The sequence below is a fragment of the Cervus canadensis genome, chromosome 23, assembly GCF_019320065.1.
Source record: "Cervus canadensis isolate Bull #8, Minnesota chromosome 23, ASM1932006v1, whole genome shotgun sequence".
Lineage (NCBI taxonomy): Eukaryota > Metazoa > Chordata > Mammalia > Artiodactyla > Cervidae > Cervus > Cervus canadensis.
Genome location: NC_057408.1, coordinates 8,481,601 through 8,504,711, shown reverse-complemented (window position 1 = coordinate 8,504,711; position 23,111 = coordinate 8,481,601). Strand labels below are relative to the sequence as shown.

At 39.4% G+C, this 23,111-nt stretch overlaps 1 protein-coding gene across 6 annotated transcripts in view; it reads right to left on the bottom strand.

Annotated features, from left to right (window-relative positions):
• The window catches only part of DCC (DCC netrin 1 receptor), a 1,219,152-nt gene that overhangs the window by 36,900 nt on the left and 1,159,141 nt on the right, over positions 1-23,111 (bottom strand). For all 6 annotated transcript variants that reach the window (XM_043444495.1, XM_043444496.1, XM_043444497.1 and 3 more), the window contains one exon: positions 17,806-18,018. In XM_043444495.1, coding sequence (XP_043300430.1) covers positions 17,806-18,018 — 213 coding nt within the window. The remainder of the gene's footprint in view (positions 1-17,805; positions 18,019-23,111) is intronic.

The window sequence follows — 23,111 nt, the reverse complement described above, 5'->3', positions numbered from 1 at the left end:
GCCTGGCGGGCTACAATCCATGGGGTCTCACAGACTTGGTCACAGCCGAGCACACACACACGTGTATGTATAGCTGATTCGCTTTGCTGTACAGTAGAAACGAACATATTGTAAAGCAACTATACTTGAATAGAATTTGAAAAAAAGGAGGGGAAGAAGGCTCAAAGAAAATTACTTAGTCAATGGAGCATGGCCACACATTTTAAAATCCTTTTCAAGTGTCTTAAGAGTTAACTTGCATCACCACCTCCACCCCAGAGACCATGTCTGCCATAGAATACCGTGAATACTGCGAATAAGTGAATACTGCCATTTTCCCCACTGACTGACTGCTTTCCTGCGTTTGCGATCATACTTCCAGGGCTTGTCTACACTTGCACATCATCTGTTTACCCATTCCCCGTGGCTCTCTGGTCACCTGGCTTTTGCCCTCACTAATTTATAGAAATGTCAGCTATCAAGGTCATAAACACCTTCATAATGTTTCAACCTAATGAGTATGTGCCCTCTAAACGTTTCCATGGGATTTGTTAGTATTACATTCCTCAGTTCTAAGGCTCACAGCAATTTCCCTGAAATCAGAATGCTTCTTCCAAGTGATTTTGTACAATTATTATGGTTTTCATTTTCCCCTCTAAAATTATACAGTTAAATCAGTGGTGCACTCCCTACGCAATGACATCTTAAATACATGCTGAAGTGTTGTGGGCTATAGTGAACTAATGTCTGCGATTTCTTTTGAAATGCAAAAAAAAAGAGTAATGTGGATGGATAGAGAAATAAATATGTGGCAAAGAAAATAAGCGAAAGTTAATTGTAGAATCTCAGTGGTGGGTAAATGGGAGTTCATGGCTTTCCTGGGCATTTGATATTTTTATAACAAGACAAATACCATATTAACACATACATGTGGAATCTAGGAAAATGTATAGATGATCTTATGTGCAAAGCAGAAATAGAGACACAGATGCAGAGAACAGATATATGGATACCCAGGGGGAAATGGTGGGGATAGGAAGAACTGGGAGATTGGAATTGAAACATACACATTATTGACACCATGTATAAAATAGATGACTATTGAGAACACTGGATAGATAGCACAGGGAACTGGACTTAATGCATTGCCCTGACCGAATGGGAAGAAAGTCCAAAAGGTGTATGGTGATTCATTTTGCTATGCAGTAGAAACCAACAGAACACTGTAAAGCAACTATTCTTCAATAAAAAGTCAGTTTAAAAGAGGAGACAAAAGCATGAAAGGAAAAATAATTCTAAGGTAACTTTGAATCAAACTATTGTACTTAAGACTGTATTTTCCTTGAAATACACTCCCTTCCTGGCTTCTGAAAAATATTTCTAGGGCCTCTTCTTTATTCCTTCATAAAATGTAGATTTACCTCATGGTACAACTTTCACAATTTTTTTTTTTTTCTTTCAAATTCTTTCCCAGGGAGTAGTCATCTAATTCTGTCTACTAGATGCTGAAACTCTTACCTCTCAGAGAATGATTCCCCAGCCTATTCTTCAGTATGACTTCCCTCTCGAATTCTTAGCACTCTGCCATATCCACACACTACATATTTCCACTTGGATGTCCCACTGCCTCTTTATGCTCAACATACTTCACTTCTTTTTTTTCTTTTAAAATCGAGGTATAGTTGATTTACAATGCTGTGAGTTTCTGCTGTACAGCAAAGTGATTCAGTTATACAACAGTATACATTTTTATATTCTTTTCCATTATGGCTTATCATGGGGTTTTGAATACAGTTTCCTGTGCTATAAGGGTCTTGTTGATCTGTCTTATATATAATAGTTTGCACCTGCTAACCCCAAACTGAACAGACCTCACTCTTTCCTACTCCCCCGCTACTACTTTCAAGGAGGAATCTCTCAATTCACTTCCCTCCGTTTCTCACCATGTTCCCAAAGACAAAGGATTACAACGACAGAGCCCTTTGGAGCTCACCTTCTGCCTCCTCCTCCACGTCCAGTTATTCACTCAGTCACCTGTCTCTTCTTTGGGAAGATCACTCTTGCATCTGTCTCTTCCATCAATTCTCCCGGCTGTCAATCTCCATCACACGCTTTCTGTCTCCATCCCAGTTTATCGTCTGATCCTCCCCAAAGCTCTGCTCTATTTTTCACTCACAATACCCTGCCCTTTTCTGGCTTATTATCTCATAACTGCACTGCGAATCATCTTCTGCAGCAAGAATGCTTGACCTGCAGACTCTGAAAATGTCTTGTATTTTTCTATCTCTGGGCCTTTACTTACTCTTGTCTTTCTTCTGCTATACTTTTGCAACTGGTGAAAGAGAGTAAGTATTACAGTCACGCAGAAACCGACTTATATCCCATCCTTGCCCTTTATTAACTGTGACCTTGGAGATGTTATTCAATTATTCTGTACTCTGGGTTCATCCCATATAAATTGACATGGTCTACTTTAGAAAGATGGTATAGGATTTAAGGACAAAGCACGTGCAAAATGGCATTCTCCTCAGCCATAAGTTTAGAGCTAATAAAGAAATGGCAACTGATAAACATTTATATGTTATAAAATGATTTCTATTTTACCCTGAGCTATCCAGAAATGCAATTTCCTGAGAACAGTCCATTCCCCAAAGATACTAGTTAATTGAGATTTTATTCTTTATTTGCAGTGGAACTAAATGTCAATGAAAAATTTCTGATGAATCCTTGTCATGCTGAGCCAAAAATAAGTTCTCTTCAAGCCCATATGTGGGAAATTATTTATGACAAAGTATGTTTCTATGCACTGTTTCATAAATTCTTCAATATTCAGCATATTCTGCAGCATGGCTTCTGAATATTTCATGTCTATAAAATGATTAGAAGCTACTTCTGAAAAATAGGTGATAGGATATCTTGTACTGGGCTTAGAAATAAGCCTATATTATCTTTGGGTTTCTGACAACTATATAGGTATTTATTTTAGTCTTCCAGTGAAAAATAAAACTTTTTCCAGTTGGATGTGTTGGGATAATTCAAGTATGAAAAAAATGTAACCAATACGTCTTTGGAAAGGAAGCTGAAAACGTGACAAAATAAAACTCAACAGAAATGTAAATGTTATATAGAGAATCTGGAAATAAACAAAGTCTTTTTTTTTCTCTGTGAAAGTATGCTTTATTGGGTCATGGGTATAAAGATCATAGAAAAACACTAGAAAACTTCTGGAAAAATAACTGTACATGTATAAAGGTTGAATGTTTATTTGTGGTACTACTATTCACATAATCATTGACCCTTTATGTATATGAATCATAATGCAGTTGATCAGAAAAGTAGACTTTGGTTTCAGAAAGTCCTAGGTTCAAATTCTTGTCCTTCCATTTAAATACAATGTGACATTGAATGAATTATTTTATCCTTTCTAATCCCCAAATTTCTCATGAATAAATCGTGAGAAATAATACTTCACTCTCTGTGTTTTTGTCAAGATTAAATGAGGCAGTAAAGTGACAGTTAAGTGCTTATTGGTAATTATCACTAATGAACTTTGCAATCATCATCATCATGGTCAGAGCAGTCCACTTTTTCATGAGCACCTATTGGGACCCACTACATATTAAATTTTACTGTTAGAGGGCTTTCCTGGTGGCTCAGTGGTAAAGAATCTGCCTGCCAACGCAGGAGGCACGGGCTAGATCCCTAGTCTGGGATGAGCCCATGTGTTAAAAAGCAACTAAGTCCATGCACCACCAATACTGAAGCCTGCCCACCCAAGAGCCTGTGCTCCACAACGAGAAACCACTGCGATGAGAAGCCTGTGCATTGCAATGAAGAGCAGCCCCTGCTCACCCCAACTAGAGACAAGCCAGCACAGCAACGAAGAGCCAGCACAGCCAAAGTAAATAAATACGTTAAAGAAGCTTTACTGTTATATTAAAGGATCTTGAAAATGAGTGTCTATCCTACTATATGTTGGTGTGCAAAGGTCAGCCACGTAAGTGTGAACTATTTAATTAAAATCGTACTACATAATAGAGAAACTTCATGAGCTTTCTGAGATTTAACCCAGGAAGGAATTAAGAGACAGTACAGATTGTGTGACATCTGGGAGATGATGAAGCTGGAGGAAGAGAGGGCAGCCCCTGAGAGGTGGGATGGCCTCCACGTGGCAGAGGCGGCCCTGAGTCAGCTTTCGGGACCTGGCTCCAGCCCCATCTGTGAAACTTGGGAACTGAAGGGAGAGGTAAGGGGAGGCCTCTCAGTCCCCAATTCACAAACATTCAAAACATCAAGAGACCTAGGAAAATATGTCTTAATACACTTTTCTCCAAGGTATTTTCCAATGTTACCTCATTGTTTCTGTGTCTGGTAAGGTATTTCTCAGATGCAAATACTCACGCCCTGGTTTAAATGGGTAGCACTTGGTTTCCAGTTAAATTCAGAAGCTCTGATCCAAAACACAAACAAAAACCCAAAAAGAAAAAGAGAAACACAGCAGGATGTAGGGGGAGAGAGAGAGAATGATTTTAATTGCTCCAACACTGACTGGAGAAACAGGTCCTTTTTCTTTAAAAATCTTCCTCCTTCCTACCACCCCTTTTTACCATAACCAAGCATCCTCAGGCACATATTTACTCCTTAGAATTACTTTATACCCAATAAATGGTTTAGGATGAGATCTTTCAGGATATTATATAACTTCTTCACTCTTCAAATAGATTTTCATTTACTTGCCATTAAAAATTATCTCTGATCTACACTACTGCTGTTCAGAGGCTCACCTACCCTCATGACCAGAAGAAGCAATTTTTAAAATATGTTTTACAGATTCTATATGCTGTTCATCCTGGTATGACACTGGCTGAATCAGAAATTTACATGGGATGATGAGTCACTGTCTGGGGAAATGTGTGCGCCTCTTTTGGCAGTGCTTTCTACTGCACGCCAGAATGTGAGGTACCGATGATGGGTTATGATGACCCTCAGAACACGGGATGTTGATGATGGGTTATGATGACCCGAGAAGGTGACGTGTCGATGATGGGTTATGATGACCCCCAGAAGGTGAGGTGCCGATGACGGGTTATGATGACCCCTGGATGGGTTATGATGACCCCCAGAAGGATGAGGTGACCGATGACGGGTTATGATGACCCCCAGAAGGTGAGGTGCCGATGACGATGACAGGGGGATGACAGGTTATGATGACCCCAGAAGGTGAGGTACCGATGACGGGTTATGATGACCCCCAGAAGGTGAGGTACCGATGACGGGTTATGATGACCCCGAGGTACCGATGACGGGTTATGATGACCTCCGGAACATGAGGTACCGATGACGGGTTATGATGATCCCCGGAACACGAGGTACTGATGACGGGTTATGATGACCCCCGGAACACGAGGTACCAATGACGGGTTATGATGATCCCCAGAAGGTGAGGTGTCGATGACGGGTTATGATGACCCCCGGAACACGAGGTACCGATGACGGGTTATGATGACCCCCAGAAGGTAAGATGTTGATGATGGGTTATGATGACCCCTGTCAAATGACAACACATCTCTATTTCCCAGAGGAGCTTTTTGGAGAAAGTTTTTCCTAGAGAGTTATGGATCTTCTCTATCAGTTTTCATTTAGGCAAACAAAAACAAGAGTTTCAGAAGTGGGACCTCTTTTAAGACATTTATAAATACTAATCCAACTCACGCAATGAAAAAGGTACACAAAGAACCTGATGTTTCTACAAGAAAATGAACAACTTAATTTTTTAGAATTTCATTGAGCAGGGCAAAAGTGTTCTGCTCTTGGCCTTAGATCATAGAAGGTTGTTTCTGCAAAAGATATTCTGGAATTGGTCTTGTTTAAAAAAAACAAAAAAAAAACAGCAAAGACAAAACAAAAAAGGACTTTGGTATTTATTTTCCACGGACTAAATGCAAGTGAATGACAAAATTCAGAGACTAAATGCAAGTGAATGACAAAATTGCAGCTTAACTGGTCCTTAACTTATTTACAAATAATGAGCCATTTGAAACTTTAATGAAAGCTGTGAACCTACTCAATAGAAAAATACAGAGAAATGTGACTTTAATTTCAAATGAATTATTAAACCCACAATTTCTTCCCTGAACTCTAGTTGAAGAACATGTGATCAGTTTTAGAGCTTCACTACTCTAAATGTGATCTACAGAAGGGCAAAATCAGCATCGTCTGGATATCTCCCTGGAATCTCAAGCCCTCTTCTTGATCTACTGAATCAGAACCTGTATTTTAGGAGGCTCTGCAGGTGATTCCTGGGCACCTAAGATTTGAGAAGCTCTGCTTAAATAGTCACATTCAGGAAGAGTTTAGAATTAAAAATGTCTATCTTAAATCACATTTAAAAATGATTCACACTATAATATTCTTAATAGAACATATATCTTATTTGTAAATGGATAAACCACAAGGTCCTACTGTATAGCACAGGGAACTATATTCAGTATCCTGAGATAAAACATGATGGATCAGAACATAGTAAAGAAAATGTATATAAATATATGTATGTATATACATATATATGTCAATTTTACTGAAATATTATTTACTGTACAGAAATAAACAGTATTGTAAATCAACAATACTTCAATTAGAAAAAACTTTTGAAAAGAACATGTATATTAGATGTAAGTGAGAAGATAAAGGTTTAATATTTTATATGTACTTGATGAAAAATGTTCTTTTTCCTACTTTCTGGTCCTCATTTCTTACTCTTTGCCCTGCAACTGTGTCTGCAGAAGGTTAGGGCTGGGAATAGCTAAGCTGGAAGGGAGAGCTGGAACTTAGGAAGTTTAAAGTCACATTAAATTGGTTCATGATGAGGAACAATTCAGGAGATGCAGGGTTTAGAAGTGAGAGGAAGTCGGGCATGTTACCATCAAATCTGAACACCTACTGGACATAAATCCTTAGCGGGCTTGAGGAACAGACATTCATAACAATAGGTGGAGAGACAGATTAAGAAATTGCAGGCGGAATGCTATTTAATGCAGTTTGGTCATTTACAGGGGCTGTTAGGAAACAGCTTCCTGGCTGTTGGATGGACTTATGATTTAAGAGCAAGACCTGCTTAACTGAAAGAGGCTATGCTGCTCTCTAGACATAAGAAATGATATTCAGACCACTCTGAGCAGCTGTTGTGAAATTCTCAAGACCATTCTGTCTTCCATGCCAGGAAGGGCCCATTTCATTGACTGCTCCTTCTGTGGTGCATATTCTTGTGGTAAAATTCAACCCGAAGAAGTTGGATCTTACGTCACCAGCCACTGAATCAGTAAAATGTACTTGTAACCCTTCTACATGATCCTACTGCTTCTTACTATAAGGCATTGGAAAATTCACCGGGCCATTGGAAAATTCACTGGGCCCAATTTATAAGGCAATGTGGTCTCTAGATTCTATGAAATCAGAAGCTCCTGGATTCAGTGCTAACATTACTAACTAGCGTCATTCATGTTTACAGGCTCTGTCTCCCTTGGGAAGATGAAAGTCTTTCCAGGCTAGATTTTATTCTCTGCATTTATCGCTGTGGAAAGTGGAAGCAGAGAGGTTAAATAACTTATATAAGGACAACCTAGCCAGTGAGCAGGGGAGCTGGGTCCTAGCAGAGTTTTATTCTTTTCTTCCTGAAGTTCTCTCTCAGTCACAGCCTGCTCTTGCCAAAGACTGGCTGAACTCTCATCACATGAAGCCTTTCTGCTCTCAGTCCTGCACCACGGCAGGCATCAGCTCACACTCGTGGGTCCAAAGCACTCTGTTTCTATTAACTAACTGTGGTACCATTCCAGAGAGGAGCCAAGAAGAGAACCGATAACTGTAGTTTAAATACAACACCTACTGAACCTAAAGGTTAAACCAGCAATCTCAGACTTTAAAGGTATAGTAAGTGAACACATTATTGTCGCTTGAAATATGCTGTTTTCTATTAAAAAAAATCATGACTCAGATGACCACAGAAGTAGAAAGATATAAACTGGGTAAGACGATGGGGTACAAACAGCTGACTCATTGGAAAAAACCCTGATGCTGGGAAAGACTGAAGGCAGAAGAAGAGGGTGACAGAGGATGAGATGTTTGGATGACATCACTTATTCAATGGACATGACCTTGGGCAAACTCCAGGAGACAGTGGAGGACAGGGAAGCCTGGTATGCTGCAGTCCATGGGGTTGCGAAAAGTCGGACATGACTTAGTGATGGAACAACAGCAGCAAGAGGATGCGAAATATAAAGAAGAATATTTAAGGGCAATTTGGAGTAGACATGAAAAGAGTAGTTGTTTTAAGTACCATCAAGTGAATTGGGCTCACTGATCACTGTTTTGCACCAACTTAAAAAAAAAAGTTTGTTGGAATCCCTGTACCACAAAAAATAAAGGCAGTCTCCTCTGAGAGCTTCAATATTCCAGTAAATAAGAGATTCTGGCAATAAGAACATCAATCTTCTTGCAAACCTAAGATGAACGTCTATGCTAGGAAGCACACAAGATCTTTAACATGGCACTTGAATTTCCCATCAAGTCCCTGCCAGTGAATGTTATAAACATTCAGAAGAAGTAGGATCTTTAAATGGTTTTTTACACATTCTTTCAGATATTACAGGTCACATCTTTAGAAATAGTTCGCTCATGGTTAAATTTTTACTTATTCACAGAGATTTTGTTTTCGGTGTGTTAGATTTTTCACAACACATTTTAAATAATCTGTTAACACAGAGGTTTACATGAATACTTTTTGTTTCAGAATTCCTCCCTGCTCCCAAAGAAAGCAAATGGAATCTGACACAAATGGATGAACTATATGGAACTCTGTCAAATGCTTAAAAGTTTTAAGATGCACAGTGTGTAGCTCAGAATCTTTATTCAAGGTAAATCTTTCTCTTACCAATAGTCTTTAACAATGCATAGAAGAAATACAGAAAGAACGCCTACCTTTATTACTGTAGTAATTGAGATTGCTAGAGTTTCATGTTTCATTTTTCTTTGAAGAGGAATGCTGATCTAATATCACAGATGAGAATGAGCAGAATTCAGGGGAGCATAATTCCATAATATTACAGCAAAATGGAGAGAAGACTAGTCCTCAGGACTCTATTTGCACTGAGCTCCACTCCCCTTTTTTCAGTAATTTAAAGGGGACACGGTTCTTCTTCATGTACTGTGTATATTTATTTTCATGAAGTTAAATTACTGAATAGAGCTTCCAGAGGTGGTGGCTTAGTATTACTTTTTCCCACTTTACATAATTTAATTCAACGTTACCAGAAAGTGTTATTCATAGTTCAGGCCATTCATCATTTTATGATCAAATGGTCATGAATTTGGAAATTGTTTCATCTTATCTGCCTTTATTATCAATATCTAACCCTTTTCCCAACTCCCAAATTGCCTTGCTTCACCTATAATCATCATTAGACTTGAAACTGAAGACCTGAATTTAATTTCTGGCTCTTACTTTGTTATTCTATTCTGACAAACTCTACAAATATTTATTGAGTGTCCATTATGTGTAAGGGTTTGTATAAAGGTCAAAGAACAAACACATATGAGCCTGAAACAGGACAAATTATTCAACCTCTTTGCATCAATAATGGTGATAATAGTTACTTTGCAGGTAGGCAGGAATTCACTTGAGAATATCCTTTACAAATTGTAAATGGTGACAAAATGTAAAGTATTAACCCTACTAGTTTCTCCTAAGCTGATTTTTAAAAGGCACTTGGAGCCTCAAGAATATTTTGTAAATAACAAAATCTCTATAGCGGTAGTTAATCATGTGACTGATCAGGTTCTTAGGTGACAGGAAAGGAAAAATTGCTGCCTTGAAAACAACCTATTCTTCACCCTTTCTCTCATCATTTTCCATCACTCACAAGACCACCACTCCCCAGTATAATCAAAGGACAGTCTTCTTAGATTAGATGCTTCAAACTATATTGTGTACTATATAATAGATTTGTTTTTATTTTCTCTACAGTTTGATCCCCGGGTTGGGAATATCCCCTGGAGAAGAAAATGGCAACCCACTCCAATATTCTTGCCTGGACAAGTCCATGGACAGAGGAGCCTGGCAGGTTGCAGTCTGTGGGGTCACAGGAAGTTAGACGTGACTGAGCACACAGACACGACTATCTAGCTGGCAACGCAGTGATTTAACCCTAGAGTGAGATTGCATAATATTGATAAGTAGCTTCAAATTATTTGAGATCTAACAATTCTTGTCTCTAGAAAGCAGAGACACTACTTTGTCAACAAAGGTCCATCTAGTCAAGGCTATGGTTTTTCCAGTGGTCATGTATGGATGTGAGGTTTGGACTATAAAGAAAGCTGAGCGCTGAAGAATTGATGCCTTTGAACTGTGGTGTTGGAGAAGACTCTTGAGAGTCCCTTGGACTATGAGGAGATCCAACCAGTCCATCTTCAAGGAGATCAGTCCTGGGTGTTCACTGGAAGGACTGATGCTGAAGCTGAAACTCCAATACTTTGGCCACCTGATTCGAAGAGCTGACTCATTTGAAAAGACCCTGATGCTGGTGATGCTGGGAAAGATTGAGGGTGGGAAGAGAAGGGGACAACAGAGGATGAGATGGTTGGATGGCATCACTGACTCAATGGACATGAGTTTGGGTGTTGGGACAACTCTGGGAGTTGGTGATGGACAGGGAGGCCTGGCATGCTGTGGTTCATGGGGTCACAAATAGTCGGACACAACTGAGCGACTGAACTGAACTGAACAATTCCTGGCACAATATTTTGTCTTATTTTTTCAAATTGTGCCAAAGTTTGATCAAAAGGGCTCAATTTTGACTCAATGGTGCTCGTTTGCCCCCTCTTCCCAATAGCTTTTTGAAATTCTAAAAACTACCAGCCATTCCTTTTTTCACTCTCATTGTCCTTCACGTGTTCTGACCCACAATCTGAGTAATATTCTCACGTGCATTAACTTTTATCTTTCCTTTACACTCCCTTCTGCACATTTGAATTTTATGATTGGACTCCAAAGCCATGGTTCTCCACGGTGTGTGGTGCTGAAAGCACCAGATGCCAGCTCTCTGGCCCCTTGCCCTCCCGTCGAGGGATCTGGCAGGCTGGACAGGTGAGTTTACAGGAGCTATTTCAGAGTTCCTGGCTTAGTATCTCCCTTTCTCCATCTAGTCTATATAAAAGAAGAAAACATTTACTCAGATACTAAGCTAAATAATTCAACCTGCCTGCTATCAAAGAATTCTTTCTGAGGGATATTTAATAATTAGAATCATCCTGGAAACCCAACTGTACAAAAAAAGTCAATCTAAAATAGCCACTCGCGTCACCACGCACCAACTAAAATGCTTTTTCTTCAGTGTTCCATGTCTCTGAATTCTGTAAACTTGACCAACAGCTCAACTCTTGACCTTGGGCGAGCCGCTTAACCTTTTCAGGCTTCATTTTTAAGTGAGGTACCAGTCACAGGGCTTATTTATAAAGTTTCCTAAAGTTGCTTCTAGAAATCCCTCTCTTTGAGGCAGTTAGCAGAGATTTTTTCTAAATCCTGGAACACCATGCTAAAGGAAAGAGTATTTTATTAAAACATCAAGTAGGTTTCAGCGTTACAAATATTGGTGACGTATAAGGCAAATTTGACTTAATTGCATTCTGTGTGCATGTTAAGTCGCTTCAGTTGTGTCTGACTCTTTGTGTCCTTTGGACTGTAGCCCGCCAGGCTCTTCTGTCCATGGAATTCTCCAGGCAAGAATACTGGAGTGGGTTGCCATGCCCTTCTCCGTGGGATCTTCCTGACTCATGGATCAAACACACGTCACTTATGTCTCCTGCATTGGTAGGCAGGTTCTTTACTGCTAGCACCGTCCTGACCCAGGGATTGAACCTGGCTCTTCCGCACTGCAGTCAGATTCTTTACTGTCTTAGCCACCAGGGAAGAGCCAGTTACATTTTACCAAGGAGTAATTTAGAATGACTAGACAAATCAAATCAAATCAAATTTCACCTATTAAAAAAATGATCTGTTAGAAATGAGGACAGGACAATTTAGAAGGTACCTACCAAGAAAGCAACCCCCTGCCCAAACAAAACAAACAAACAAAAAATAACAAAAACATAGAGAGCTGAGCTTCACATGAGGTACAGCATAGTAGGGGGCAGTGTAATTTTCTCCTCTGAAACTGATTGATGGCATCGGCTCCAATAACATCAAATCAACACATCTCTCCTACTCAACTGTGCCAATGATTTATTTGCTCTGACTGGCCTGGAAAGTGACCCTCTTGTTCTACCTGCTGAAGAATGTCTGACCCCCCAAGACCTTTGCCCATGGCTGATTTCAGCAGAATGGAACACTCGGGTGGAATCCCGATGAACACCCACACGGTGGCCCACACGTGGCTCAGGGAAAGGAACTGAACTAATGTGTTATAGTAATTTATCGGCACTTCTGCGTGACAGCGTATTTACAGCGATGAGGCCTGCCAAAAAGATCAGGTTATAGCAGGAACACACGATTTCCCAACCAGCCATAAAGTATAAATCAAATGCCTTTTCTGTCCGCTGTCAGCCACCTCCACCCACTCCTTGTCCCCAACCCTCAGACAAATTGAAGCACATGCCACAATTTGCAGAGGGAAAATCAAACTCAATTTCGCAGTACAATGAAGTGAGTTTTGGTCTTGTCATGTCCACTGACATATTGATCCCTAGAAGACTGAAAGGATCAGGATGTGCTGGGTTTTCCTTTTATAAATAAAAACATGTAGAGATGCAGTGTGTAAATGGATGACAATGAAGCATGCACACAGCTTTACAAAGATGCAAGAACTCCAGGAGACTAGTGTTGTAAAACAGCGCTACAATATAAAAGTCACTATTTAAGAGGTCACATTTTCTTTCCCTTTAGAATTACAGCCTTGGAAGACAAATGGTCCCCTAATCCAGGTTCACTTAAAGTGCAGCTGATCAGTTCACAGCTAAAAGGAGTTTTCACTAGGGAAGGAAAAAAAAATAGCCTATCTTGGCCCTTTGTAGAATTTATGTCAGATCTATAAGGCCATAAGCCCAATGCTCCATCAAGCATTTTCTATTTAATCTGAAAGGAGACTAAGCCAAATCACTTATCTGGCCACATCTGTGATTTGCAAAATATAGTATTTGCACCCTCCCTGATATATGTAAAGATCACACAGTTATTCACGTCTATAGGAGAAGCACTAAGAAATGGAACTGCTTTATCATGAGGTGATGGTCAAATTGTAAGAAATACCATAAAACACCCTAGAGTCTAGTAAGCTAAATTTCTAATTGTGGAAGGAAAACATAAATGATGGAATGAATCTGTGTTTTCAGGTAGGTAGAGGTAGAATGTCAGTCATTATGATAACAGGATGATTTTCTAATTACCATTTATTATAGAAATACTGCAAATCTCTGTGCAACTGGAGGGATGTCATTACTGCATATTATGCGGAGAAGGGGACGACAGAGGGTGAGACGGTGGGATGGCATCACTGACTCAACGGACATGGGTTTGAGGAAACTCTGGGAGATGGTGAAGGATAGGGAAGCTTGGTGCGCTGCAGTCCATGAGGCTGCAGAGTCGGACACGACTGAGTGACTGAACAACAAATACCTCATATAAAACGACTGCAAACATAGCTTCATGTGCCTTTTTGGGAGGCAAACTGAGGCACAGATTGATAACGCTGCCCAAGAAAAACCATACACAGGAACCTGAGTAGAAAAAGAACTTCTTCCCTGATCCTAATTTAAATGATTTCAAACCAGAAGGAGCTTCTCATTGGGCATGATGTTTTCAAAATTACTGCGATGCCTCACATTACCATATCTAAAGTAACTACTTGTGGTAAGTAAAGATAAGCTCATTAGTAATTACGCAGTCTTTTATTATGAAACTCAGAGTAAAATTACTTGAGGTATTGTTTTTAACCCAAAAAGAGAAAGACTTGACATCATCCATCAGTTTGACTCAAGTAATGATTTTCTGAGAATTAAGATTTGTCGAAAGCTCTAAGTATTTCATCTTTTAGACTAAAAAGCATGTAGTTAATGTCACAGCTAATACATTTGTCAGTCTGCTAATTTTCTGTTTCTGTTAGAATAAGTAAACATCAGCCCTTTCTTAGAAGCATGCTACTTACCATGTGTCAGGAGCAATGCAGGGAGAACTTATTTGAAAATCATGCGGTAAGACTTTATGAAATGCACAGGAGTCACAGGGAGACAATGGAGAAACAAAAAAAGGGAAAGCCATTTAATAATGCCCAAGAGACGGTGGGGGTGGACCTCAGGTGAGTGGAGGTGGATGGCATTTAAAGGGGAACTTTGGCTGTATAGAAACTCAATCCCCCAGCAAGTCAAAGACACTGGAAAATTTGAAAGTAAAGGTAGTTTATAAGATATCATTCCACTAAAATAAGAACAATATTAAAACAAATGTAGACTTATAAATATGCAGTGGAGATAAAGGAAAATGAGATCTTGCCCACAGGACATTAGAACAGAAAGATTCTTCAAAGATGCTTAGTATTTGAGAGAATAGGTGTAGAGACAAAAGAAAATCCTCTCTGACACATCTATCAAGGATATAATACACTCATTCATGCTGCATTTGTTTTCAGACAGCGTTGGTTTCACTGTAACTAGAATTAAAAAAAATAGCAAATGACCATGGTAAGTGCTTTGTTCTGCCCATTATCAGGTATTCTTTCTAAAATTAGGATCACTGGGTCATTTGGGGGTCATTTTTTGTTATTATAGATCACTTGGAGTGTGAGTTTATTTCCAAACTTTGTGTTCCAAATCCACTATTACTGCCACTGCAGAATTTTCATTTTAAATGGACTTCTGAATATCATTTCCATCTTTTTTTCTCTGCATAACACAGTTCCTAAAAAGAAAGACTTTTACTTCAAAATAGAATATCAACAATATAAAATACTATAGCACTTTAGTTTCTTGGTGTTATAAAATTGGTATTCTCAGTATAAAATAGTTAAACATCTCTAGAAGAAATGGACGAATTCTCAGAGAGCTACAATCTCTCAGACTGAATCAGGAAGAAACAGAAAATATGAACAGACCCATTACAAGCACTGAAATTGAAATCAGTAATTAAAACATTCTCAACAAGTAAAAGTTCAGGACCAGATGGCTTCGCAAGTGAATTCTACCAAACATTTAGAGAAGAGTTAACACCCATCCTTCAGAAGCTATCCAAAAAAATTGCAGAAAAATGAATACTTCTGAACTCACTCTATGAGGCCAGCATCACTGTGAAATGAAAACCAAAGATATCACACAAAAAAGGAAAATTACAGGCCAATATCACTGATAAAAACAGATGTGAGAATTCTCAACAAAAGACTAGAAAACAGAATCCAACAATACATTAAAAGGATCATATACCATGATCAAGTGGGATTTATCCTAGGGATGCAAGGATTTTTCAATATCCACTATTTAATCAATATGATACACCAGAGTAACAAACTGAAGAATAAAAACCATGCAATCATTTCAATAGGTGTAGAAAAAGCTTCTGATAAAATTCTCATCTTCTCTCACTCATTAAAATGTGAGGGAAGAAACCTTGTGAGAAAATGGTATTTCCCAACTCAGAATTATTTCAGATGTTCCCATTTTTTTCTTTTTATCATCTTTAGACTGATTTAATAGGCTTTAAAAGTTATCTTTGCTTTTGTCATTAAATGAGTTAGATATAAACTACGAGTTACAAATGAGTTCCTAGAAATTCAGAACCCCTGCTTTCTACAATCAAAAAGAGTGGGAAAAGAAGCCTTGCTCCCTAGCTGTGTAGATTTAAATATACTACATAAATGCTCTTTATTACAATTTCCTTATCCTTGAAATAGGTTTAAAAAAGGCACAACATCACAAAGTTTTGAGGATCACATACAATATACTACAGGCCTTCAGAAGCATATAGGTCACATAGCACATGTTCAATAAAGGTTAGTTATTAGTAGTAGTTGCAATTAACCTGCCAACTATCCTGAATACCAGTGTCCTCCAAGATCATTTCCCTTAGTTGGCATTTCAGTGGGAGAGTGAGTATAGCCAGAAATCACCAGGCAGCATGTTGTTGACACAGGAATTTCCTGAAATAAATTTTCTTGCTTCAAATTGTTCCTGTCTCAGTTAGCAAAGACCTCACAGCTTTGGGGCAATACCAAGTAGCGGATTCACTGAATCATGTGTATGTGGGATTTACGTGTGGCAAGCAGAAGAAGAGATTGGACAATACTGACTTGCTTTGAATCCTAGTGTGGGCTTATTTGGGGCTCGAAGAGCCATCTCGGGTGAAATGAAACCATGACCTGCAGTGACCCTGTGTGTGCCATTCTGCCCAGGGGCGACATGCAGCTTGTATGTCAAGGGATGGAGGTCCACAGCCCTCCTGTGTTCTACTCCACCTCCCAGAGTCGGGCAGCTGAGCAGCCATACTAGATGCCACACGAATGGTGAGAAACCAGACACACACATCGATCGGTGTGATGCCAGGAACAAGATAAGAGTCTTCATGTTAATATAAATTTAAGATTCATAATTGCAGCCTTATTTTTCCTAGTGTCAGCAGGTTTATGCACTAACGTAGTGACTAAAAGTGCTCTGGGTATGTATCTGAAAACAGAAACTAACTCAAATGTATCTGTACAGTGGCTGATTGGTCCATGCAGCTACCTGTGTCTATTAAGGAGGCATCTCTCTTTACATGGAATTACTGAACTTAAGTGTCTTGTGCCTAATATGCTGGGGTTGTCAAGAATGATGCCAATATCCCAAATAATTTTAAGCCCTATGTAGTTCTTTACATATTTACTTATCTAGCTACTGACCTTTCTCTCATCTTATCTATTTATTCCTCCTCCCCTTCTCCCCTTCTCCTCTTATCTTTTTTCTTTTCCTTCTCCACCTTCTTTCCTCCTCCTCCTCTCCCCCTCTCTGCGCCCCCTGATTCTCCCTAATCCATAACAGAAACTAAAAGCAGCTCTGGTTCAGTGGAGCCAACGGATGCCAGCTGAGGTAACAGAATGAGCACTGCCTTGGGAATTAGGGATTCTGGTTCTCCTCTCCGCATCTGCATTTCTTAGAAAGGAAACACAGATATTGCTTCCTATCTATCTAAGTGGGTTTCTTTATTTCTATTTCTTTATTTATTTTCTTTATTTTTTAATTGTTGTTTCTTATATATTCTTATAATATTTATTTAATATTATTCATATATTTCTTTACTTCTATTTCTTTACTTCTAAAATTAGGAGATTAGACACTACCACGGTCTGATGCTCCTTTCTGGCCCTGGAACTCTAAAATAAGAACCCCTGGAAGATGACCATTGAAAGGAACAAAATAGAATTATGAGATTTACATACATTTCTCAAAAAAATTGATTTCCGCAGACTCCTGTACCTTGGCTCTAATTTCGGAGTCTAGCTTTAAATCTGACAACCCACATGGCAGAAAGTCCAGTATTCGCTAGTGGGCATACCTGTAGCCCATATTATAAGTACTGGACTGACATTCAGCATCAATGAATGACTTTCCAAAGGAATGAAAGGCACAATCAGCCAGCTGCTTACAAGGCAAATCCTTGAAAGCGGCACCACAAAAATCAGCCAAAGACACGAGCGCACTGCGCAGGTGATCTGCATCCAAAAGCTACATCACCTCTGAGCCTTCTCAGGAAGCCTCGGGCACTTACGCAGAGCCACCGAGGGCAGCAAAGCTTCTAAAGGCAGACCAACCGGCACTCACCTGACTGAGACAGCAGTGGTGTGTAAGGGACTTTCGGTTCTATTGCACTCATCGGCGGAGGTAGCAAAGGGTTGGCGAAGCTGCGGAGGGGGTGGGTTGGACGAACACAGGCCGTAGGGATGGTTCTGCTGGGTGCCTCCTCACTGCTGGGATGCTCGGGCTGCGCTGGGGGCAACATGGCTGGCTGTTGGGCGGCTGGTCCTTCGCTCACCGCTGCAATAAAGACAACAGAAGCCATTCATTATTCCACAATAAAGTGGGCTTTCCCTAAGTCACTGGAACAGTTCAGAGAGTTGTGCCAGGATGTGGCCAATCTATTCTTCACACTTAAGAACATCTGCATCCCACTATCCTGTTGCGTTTATGGGACGTGTTAGCACTGCCCCTTTAAACAGTAGAAACAGACCCAGTAGGAGCGGGTTGTATCTTCTAGGAAGAATAGTAAAAGATACACAGCACTGACTGTATTGCCTGAATTGTCTGGGCCCTGCAATCATAAGTGATGGAGCGAGAAGAGAGAGTTATTTCTCCTTTCATAAGTAGCAATGTCAGTGAAATCCAATGTACCAAACCCGGCTACAGCTGCATTATTATCTGCCAGCCAATATGCCAATTTTTCTGTGATTGAAACACGCCATGTCAGCTATCAAACACATCAGAGTTACCGGGTGCTCAAGGCCTTGCTAATAAAATGATGCAAATAATAACCACTGTCATTATCTTCCAAAACAAAATGGATGCACATCCATCTAAGAAGTTACATCAGAGATGACTGTGTTGAAACAAGTTGCCTGAATGCAGAATTGCAGTTTTTCCCCTTTGGTAGCAAACCTTGTAATTTTCATTCAGATTACTATGGTTGAAGAGGTTTCACATAGTTGTTTGTGACAGCCTTTGGCTATTTGGACAATTTTGTGTGTAGAAACACACCTTTTTCTCCAGGAGACACAGTTGAGCTGTACTAAAATATTGGCCAGGCAGTTTTTCATGCTAAGAACACTGTGATCTGACTTTATTCATTCATCTTCAGAGTCAACAGATCCAAGTTAAATTGAAAATGAACAAAGCTGCATAATAGGTATAAATGTGGATCAAAGAAGAGTATTTCTGATTGTTTCTTAAGAAAGTGCTATTGGGTAAAGGTAGAAAAAAATGCAGTGATAGAAGATAACCTCTTACTTTTCAAAGAGAATTTCTAAGCAGGTAATATCTCAAGATAATTAGTTTGTGAGATAATTTTGAGACACCTCTCGGGGAGGCTCAGTGAGGTCAGCAAAGGGCAGAGGAGACAGAAAATCTGATAATGCTGAAGGGGGTGGAGATTAAAGATATAAAAGATATGTAAAAGTGAAATGTGCCTGTAGAAGGCATTTGATATTAAAGCTCATTTTTTTCTATATTCAAAAAGGATTAGAGGTCCTCTGGATCACTGAGCAGGCTTCAGGCTTACCCCATTCAAAGATGGAGGTGGAAAGATACAGGGTTGGCCAAGGACAGATGTAGCCACATAGCACTCGGAACCAGAAAATGGGCAAAGAACCTGATTAAATATTTCTTCAAATAAGGAAAATTTAATCAAGCAAACTAGATAGAACTCTGATAGCAAGCAGAGTCTGAAGAGAAGTACCTTATCTCTACGCTAGGATGCCCTACCAAAGATGGACATGTATGCACGTGCATATATAATAGCAAGGTTAAAGTGTGGGACTGCAAGGAAAAAAATTAAGGCAAATCTTTGGTGATGTTGGCTCTCAAAGGCAAAAGGGAAAGGGAACTTCAGGTAGATGCTAAAAGGAGCTAAACTGCTTTTAAGACTGTAAAGGAAAGAGGAATATGCATGTAATTTCTGTTCCATCAAGACGGTGTAATTAGGTGACTGGGAGTATAGTTTTAGAAACAAAATTATGCAGGTTTTACTCTGGACTCATATTTAACCTAAAGGAATAAATGATCAACAGTCAATTGCCCAGATAAAAATACAGTATCTCTTAAGATTTAAAGAAGTAGCTGCAGGAACCAACAATGAGGTCTTTCTTTTATTACCAAAGGGTTAGTTTTTATTAAAGGGTCCACATCATCATACTAGGGGCTTCTCCAATGGCTCAGCCAGTAAATAATCCACCTGCAATGCAGGAGGCACGGGAGATGAGGGTTCAGTCTCTGGTTCAGGAAGATCCTCTGGAGGAGGAAATGGCAACCCACTCCAGTATTCTGACCTGGAGAGTTCCATGGACAGAGGAGCCTGGTGTGCTACAGTCCATGGGGTCACAAAGAGTCAGACACGACTAGCATGCATCCACATCATATTAAAAATGCCTCTCCATGAGAAGAAATTTCACATTTTTTCTCAGAAATCTGCCGTAATTCTTTCTATTGAAGATGGATTGCAGTAAATCTATATCATATTTTAAAAACTGCTTTAGTCTTTACAGAGGTAGTAATATTTTGTGATATCTTTCTTTTCTTCCTTCCTTCATATTTTTTCTTTTTTATTTCTTCTACATTTTTGAAATGAAAGAGATCTATATTAAAATATTACTATGATCATAGGTTTGATAAAACTGCATTTTTTTAGTCTTCTAAAATTTAGTTACTTAAAAGCTTCAGGCTCCTCATGAATTCTGCTGACTTCATTGAATTTTGGGGGTGGGCACTACCATTCCTCTTCTCTTTAACATTTGAAAATAAAAATGCTGAGCCCGCCTAGTCCTCCGTCCCCAAGTTTTCAGTTGGCTACCATGATTCCCACTGGGAACACCATAGTGTTGTTCTTGACACCAAGGGAAGTAATGATGGCTTGATACCACTGGACCAGCTCTTTAGCATAATCAATATTTCGTGCCACATGGTGAAGAGGAAAGCGCCTAACCTCAAGTGCAAGGTGGGAATGAGAGGGTCCAGCCTTAAGACTGAATGTATCAGTCATGCACAAAGGATTGTTTTTGTTTTGTTCAAAATGTTAATTTTGGTTAACACCTAATTCAATGGCAAGTTATACGTTTCCCATAGGTGATTCATAATGCTTATATTTTGCACATGGAGAAGGCAATGGCACCCCACTCCAGTACTCTTGCCTGGAAAATCCCATGGATGGAGGAGCCTGGTGGGCTGCAGTCCATGGGGTCGCTAAGTCGGACACGACTGAGCGACCTCACTTTCACTTTTCACTTTCACACATTGGAGAAGGAAATGGCACCCCACTCCAGTATTCTTGCCTGGAGAATCCCAGGGACGGGGGAGCCTGGTGGGCTGCCGTCTATGGGGTTGCAGACTTGGACACGACTGAAGCGACTTAGCAGCAGCAGCATATTTTGCACAGAGCACCAAAAAAAAAAAAAGTGCCTTTTAGAATTGGTTGACATTTAAGGCAGTGAAAAAACTCTCAAGCAAACACAATAGCAACTGCTCCACTGGAGAAAAGCTCTCATTTCATATAAGCCTGTTTGGCCAGTTCAGGTGCCAGCTTCAGGACACCTATGTGAAACAGCCTGGCTCTCTGACATGACATTTAGCCGTGCTAAGAGCTCCAAAAGCAAAGAAAACCTCCTTTTGCTCACGAAGTGCAGCCTCACTGTAATTCACAGACTAAAGTGAGAATCAAATAGGTCCTGGCAAGGCACTCATTTTCAAATGATGAGATAGTAGGAATTCATTGTGCAAATAGCATACAGTTACACAGCAGAGTCAAATCTCAAGGCAATTTATAATAATTAATGTCAGCACATAAATAATTGCTACAAAATAACTGGCAAAGGTATTGCAAAAATGGAAATGAGGATTTTCCTTCTATCTCAGATTACAATATTTGAAAGAAAAATAGCACACGAATAACTAAACAAAGACACTTCAAGACATGAACCAAATTCACTCTTTAATCTCAGAAGAACATCATGCAGTAATCCTGGGTAACCCCAACTCCTTACAGCTAGTTTTTGGTTTTTTTTTTTAAAGACCCTAGAGAAAAATCCATGAACTCCACTGTTCTGATTTTATTTAAGTCAAGTTCCATTTGTTAACTGATTTCCAATTTGGGAGAGAGGTGCGGAAGAACAATAACCTGTTGAAAGTTGACTGGTGCTCTCACTGAGACAATGCCAACACTAAAAATAATAGTGGACATCATCACCTCTAGTACCTGTTTCAAAGAGGAGGAAACGGGGGCACCAATTTTATACTGACTTATAGAAATGAGATCTACAGATGATTGTTTGAAGTTTTCAGAATACAGCTCTTTTTGTTGTTCCCCCATGGCCAGCTCCTTTGCCCACTGATGTGAAGAGCAAAACTGAAGCTATTAATAGGAAGAAGAAATATTTGTCCACCACAACTGTATAAACCTTTCTGTGTGGATCACCGAATATGTGCTATGCAAATGTACTGTATCCTATACCTTTCCATTCGTTATGGGAGGGGAGAAATTCAGCTTTATTAGTGGCTTCAGAAAGCAGCCTTCTTTGGGGGCAGGTATTGAGTGAGTCATCTCTTAAACTCAAAGGTCTTTCTGATAACTTTTGAGAAAGGAGAGTTGCTCCATTTCCCACAGTCAAATGTTTCTTTGCCTACATGTGCCTTTTGCTGTTTTTCAAGGTGACTAACAAGACATCTCCAGCCAGAGACATGAAATGTTTTCTGCTTGAGAGAGAACTGGGATGTTTAGTGTTCTTCAAGGCATTTAGAAACCAATACTGAATGGCTGGAAGTTAACTGTTTCTGACAGTGATTTAAAGAATATTTAGTTTCCTAGAAAAGAGGATGCTTGTTTTATGTATTTCTTTTCAAAGCAATCACTTGGAAACACATGTTAGTTCCAATCCCTTTTGCATTGCACATAGCTTTGGTCAAAAAATACTTGAAGAAGAACTGAGTATATCTTATATTTTAAAAAAATCTATGGTATCTTGGCCAGGAGTAGAATGTCAATTTTATTTTAGATGAGGTTCAAGAATTATTAAACAAAGAATTCTGTTAAGAATCCTTAATTTGCATAACTTTATATAATACATTATCTATTTTATGTTCACATTATATGTTACATAATAGCAATATAATTTTAAATGTATTTAATAATATTACTTTTAAGTAAGTTAAAATAAAAATCAACTAAGGAGACTACTTTTTTCTCCCTTTCTTCCTGCTTACCCTCCTTCCTTCCTTCCTCTTTCTCACTCCCTACTCCCCCCACCACCTTTTCTTTCTGACAGACCTTAATTTTTAGAGCAGTTTTCAGAGTCATAACGAAATCAAGTAGAAGATACAGAGGTTTACCCTCTGACCCCAGGTATGCACAGCCTCCCCCACTATCAAAA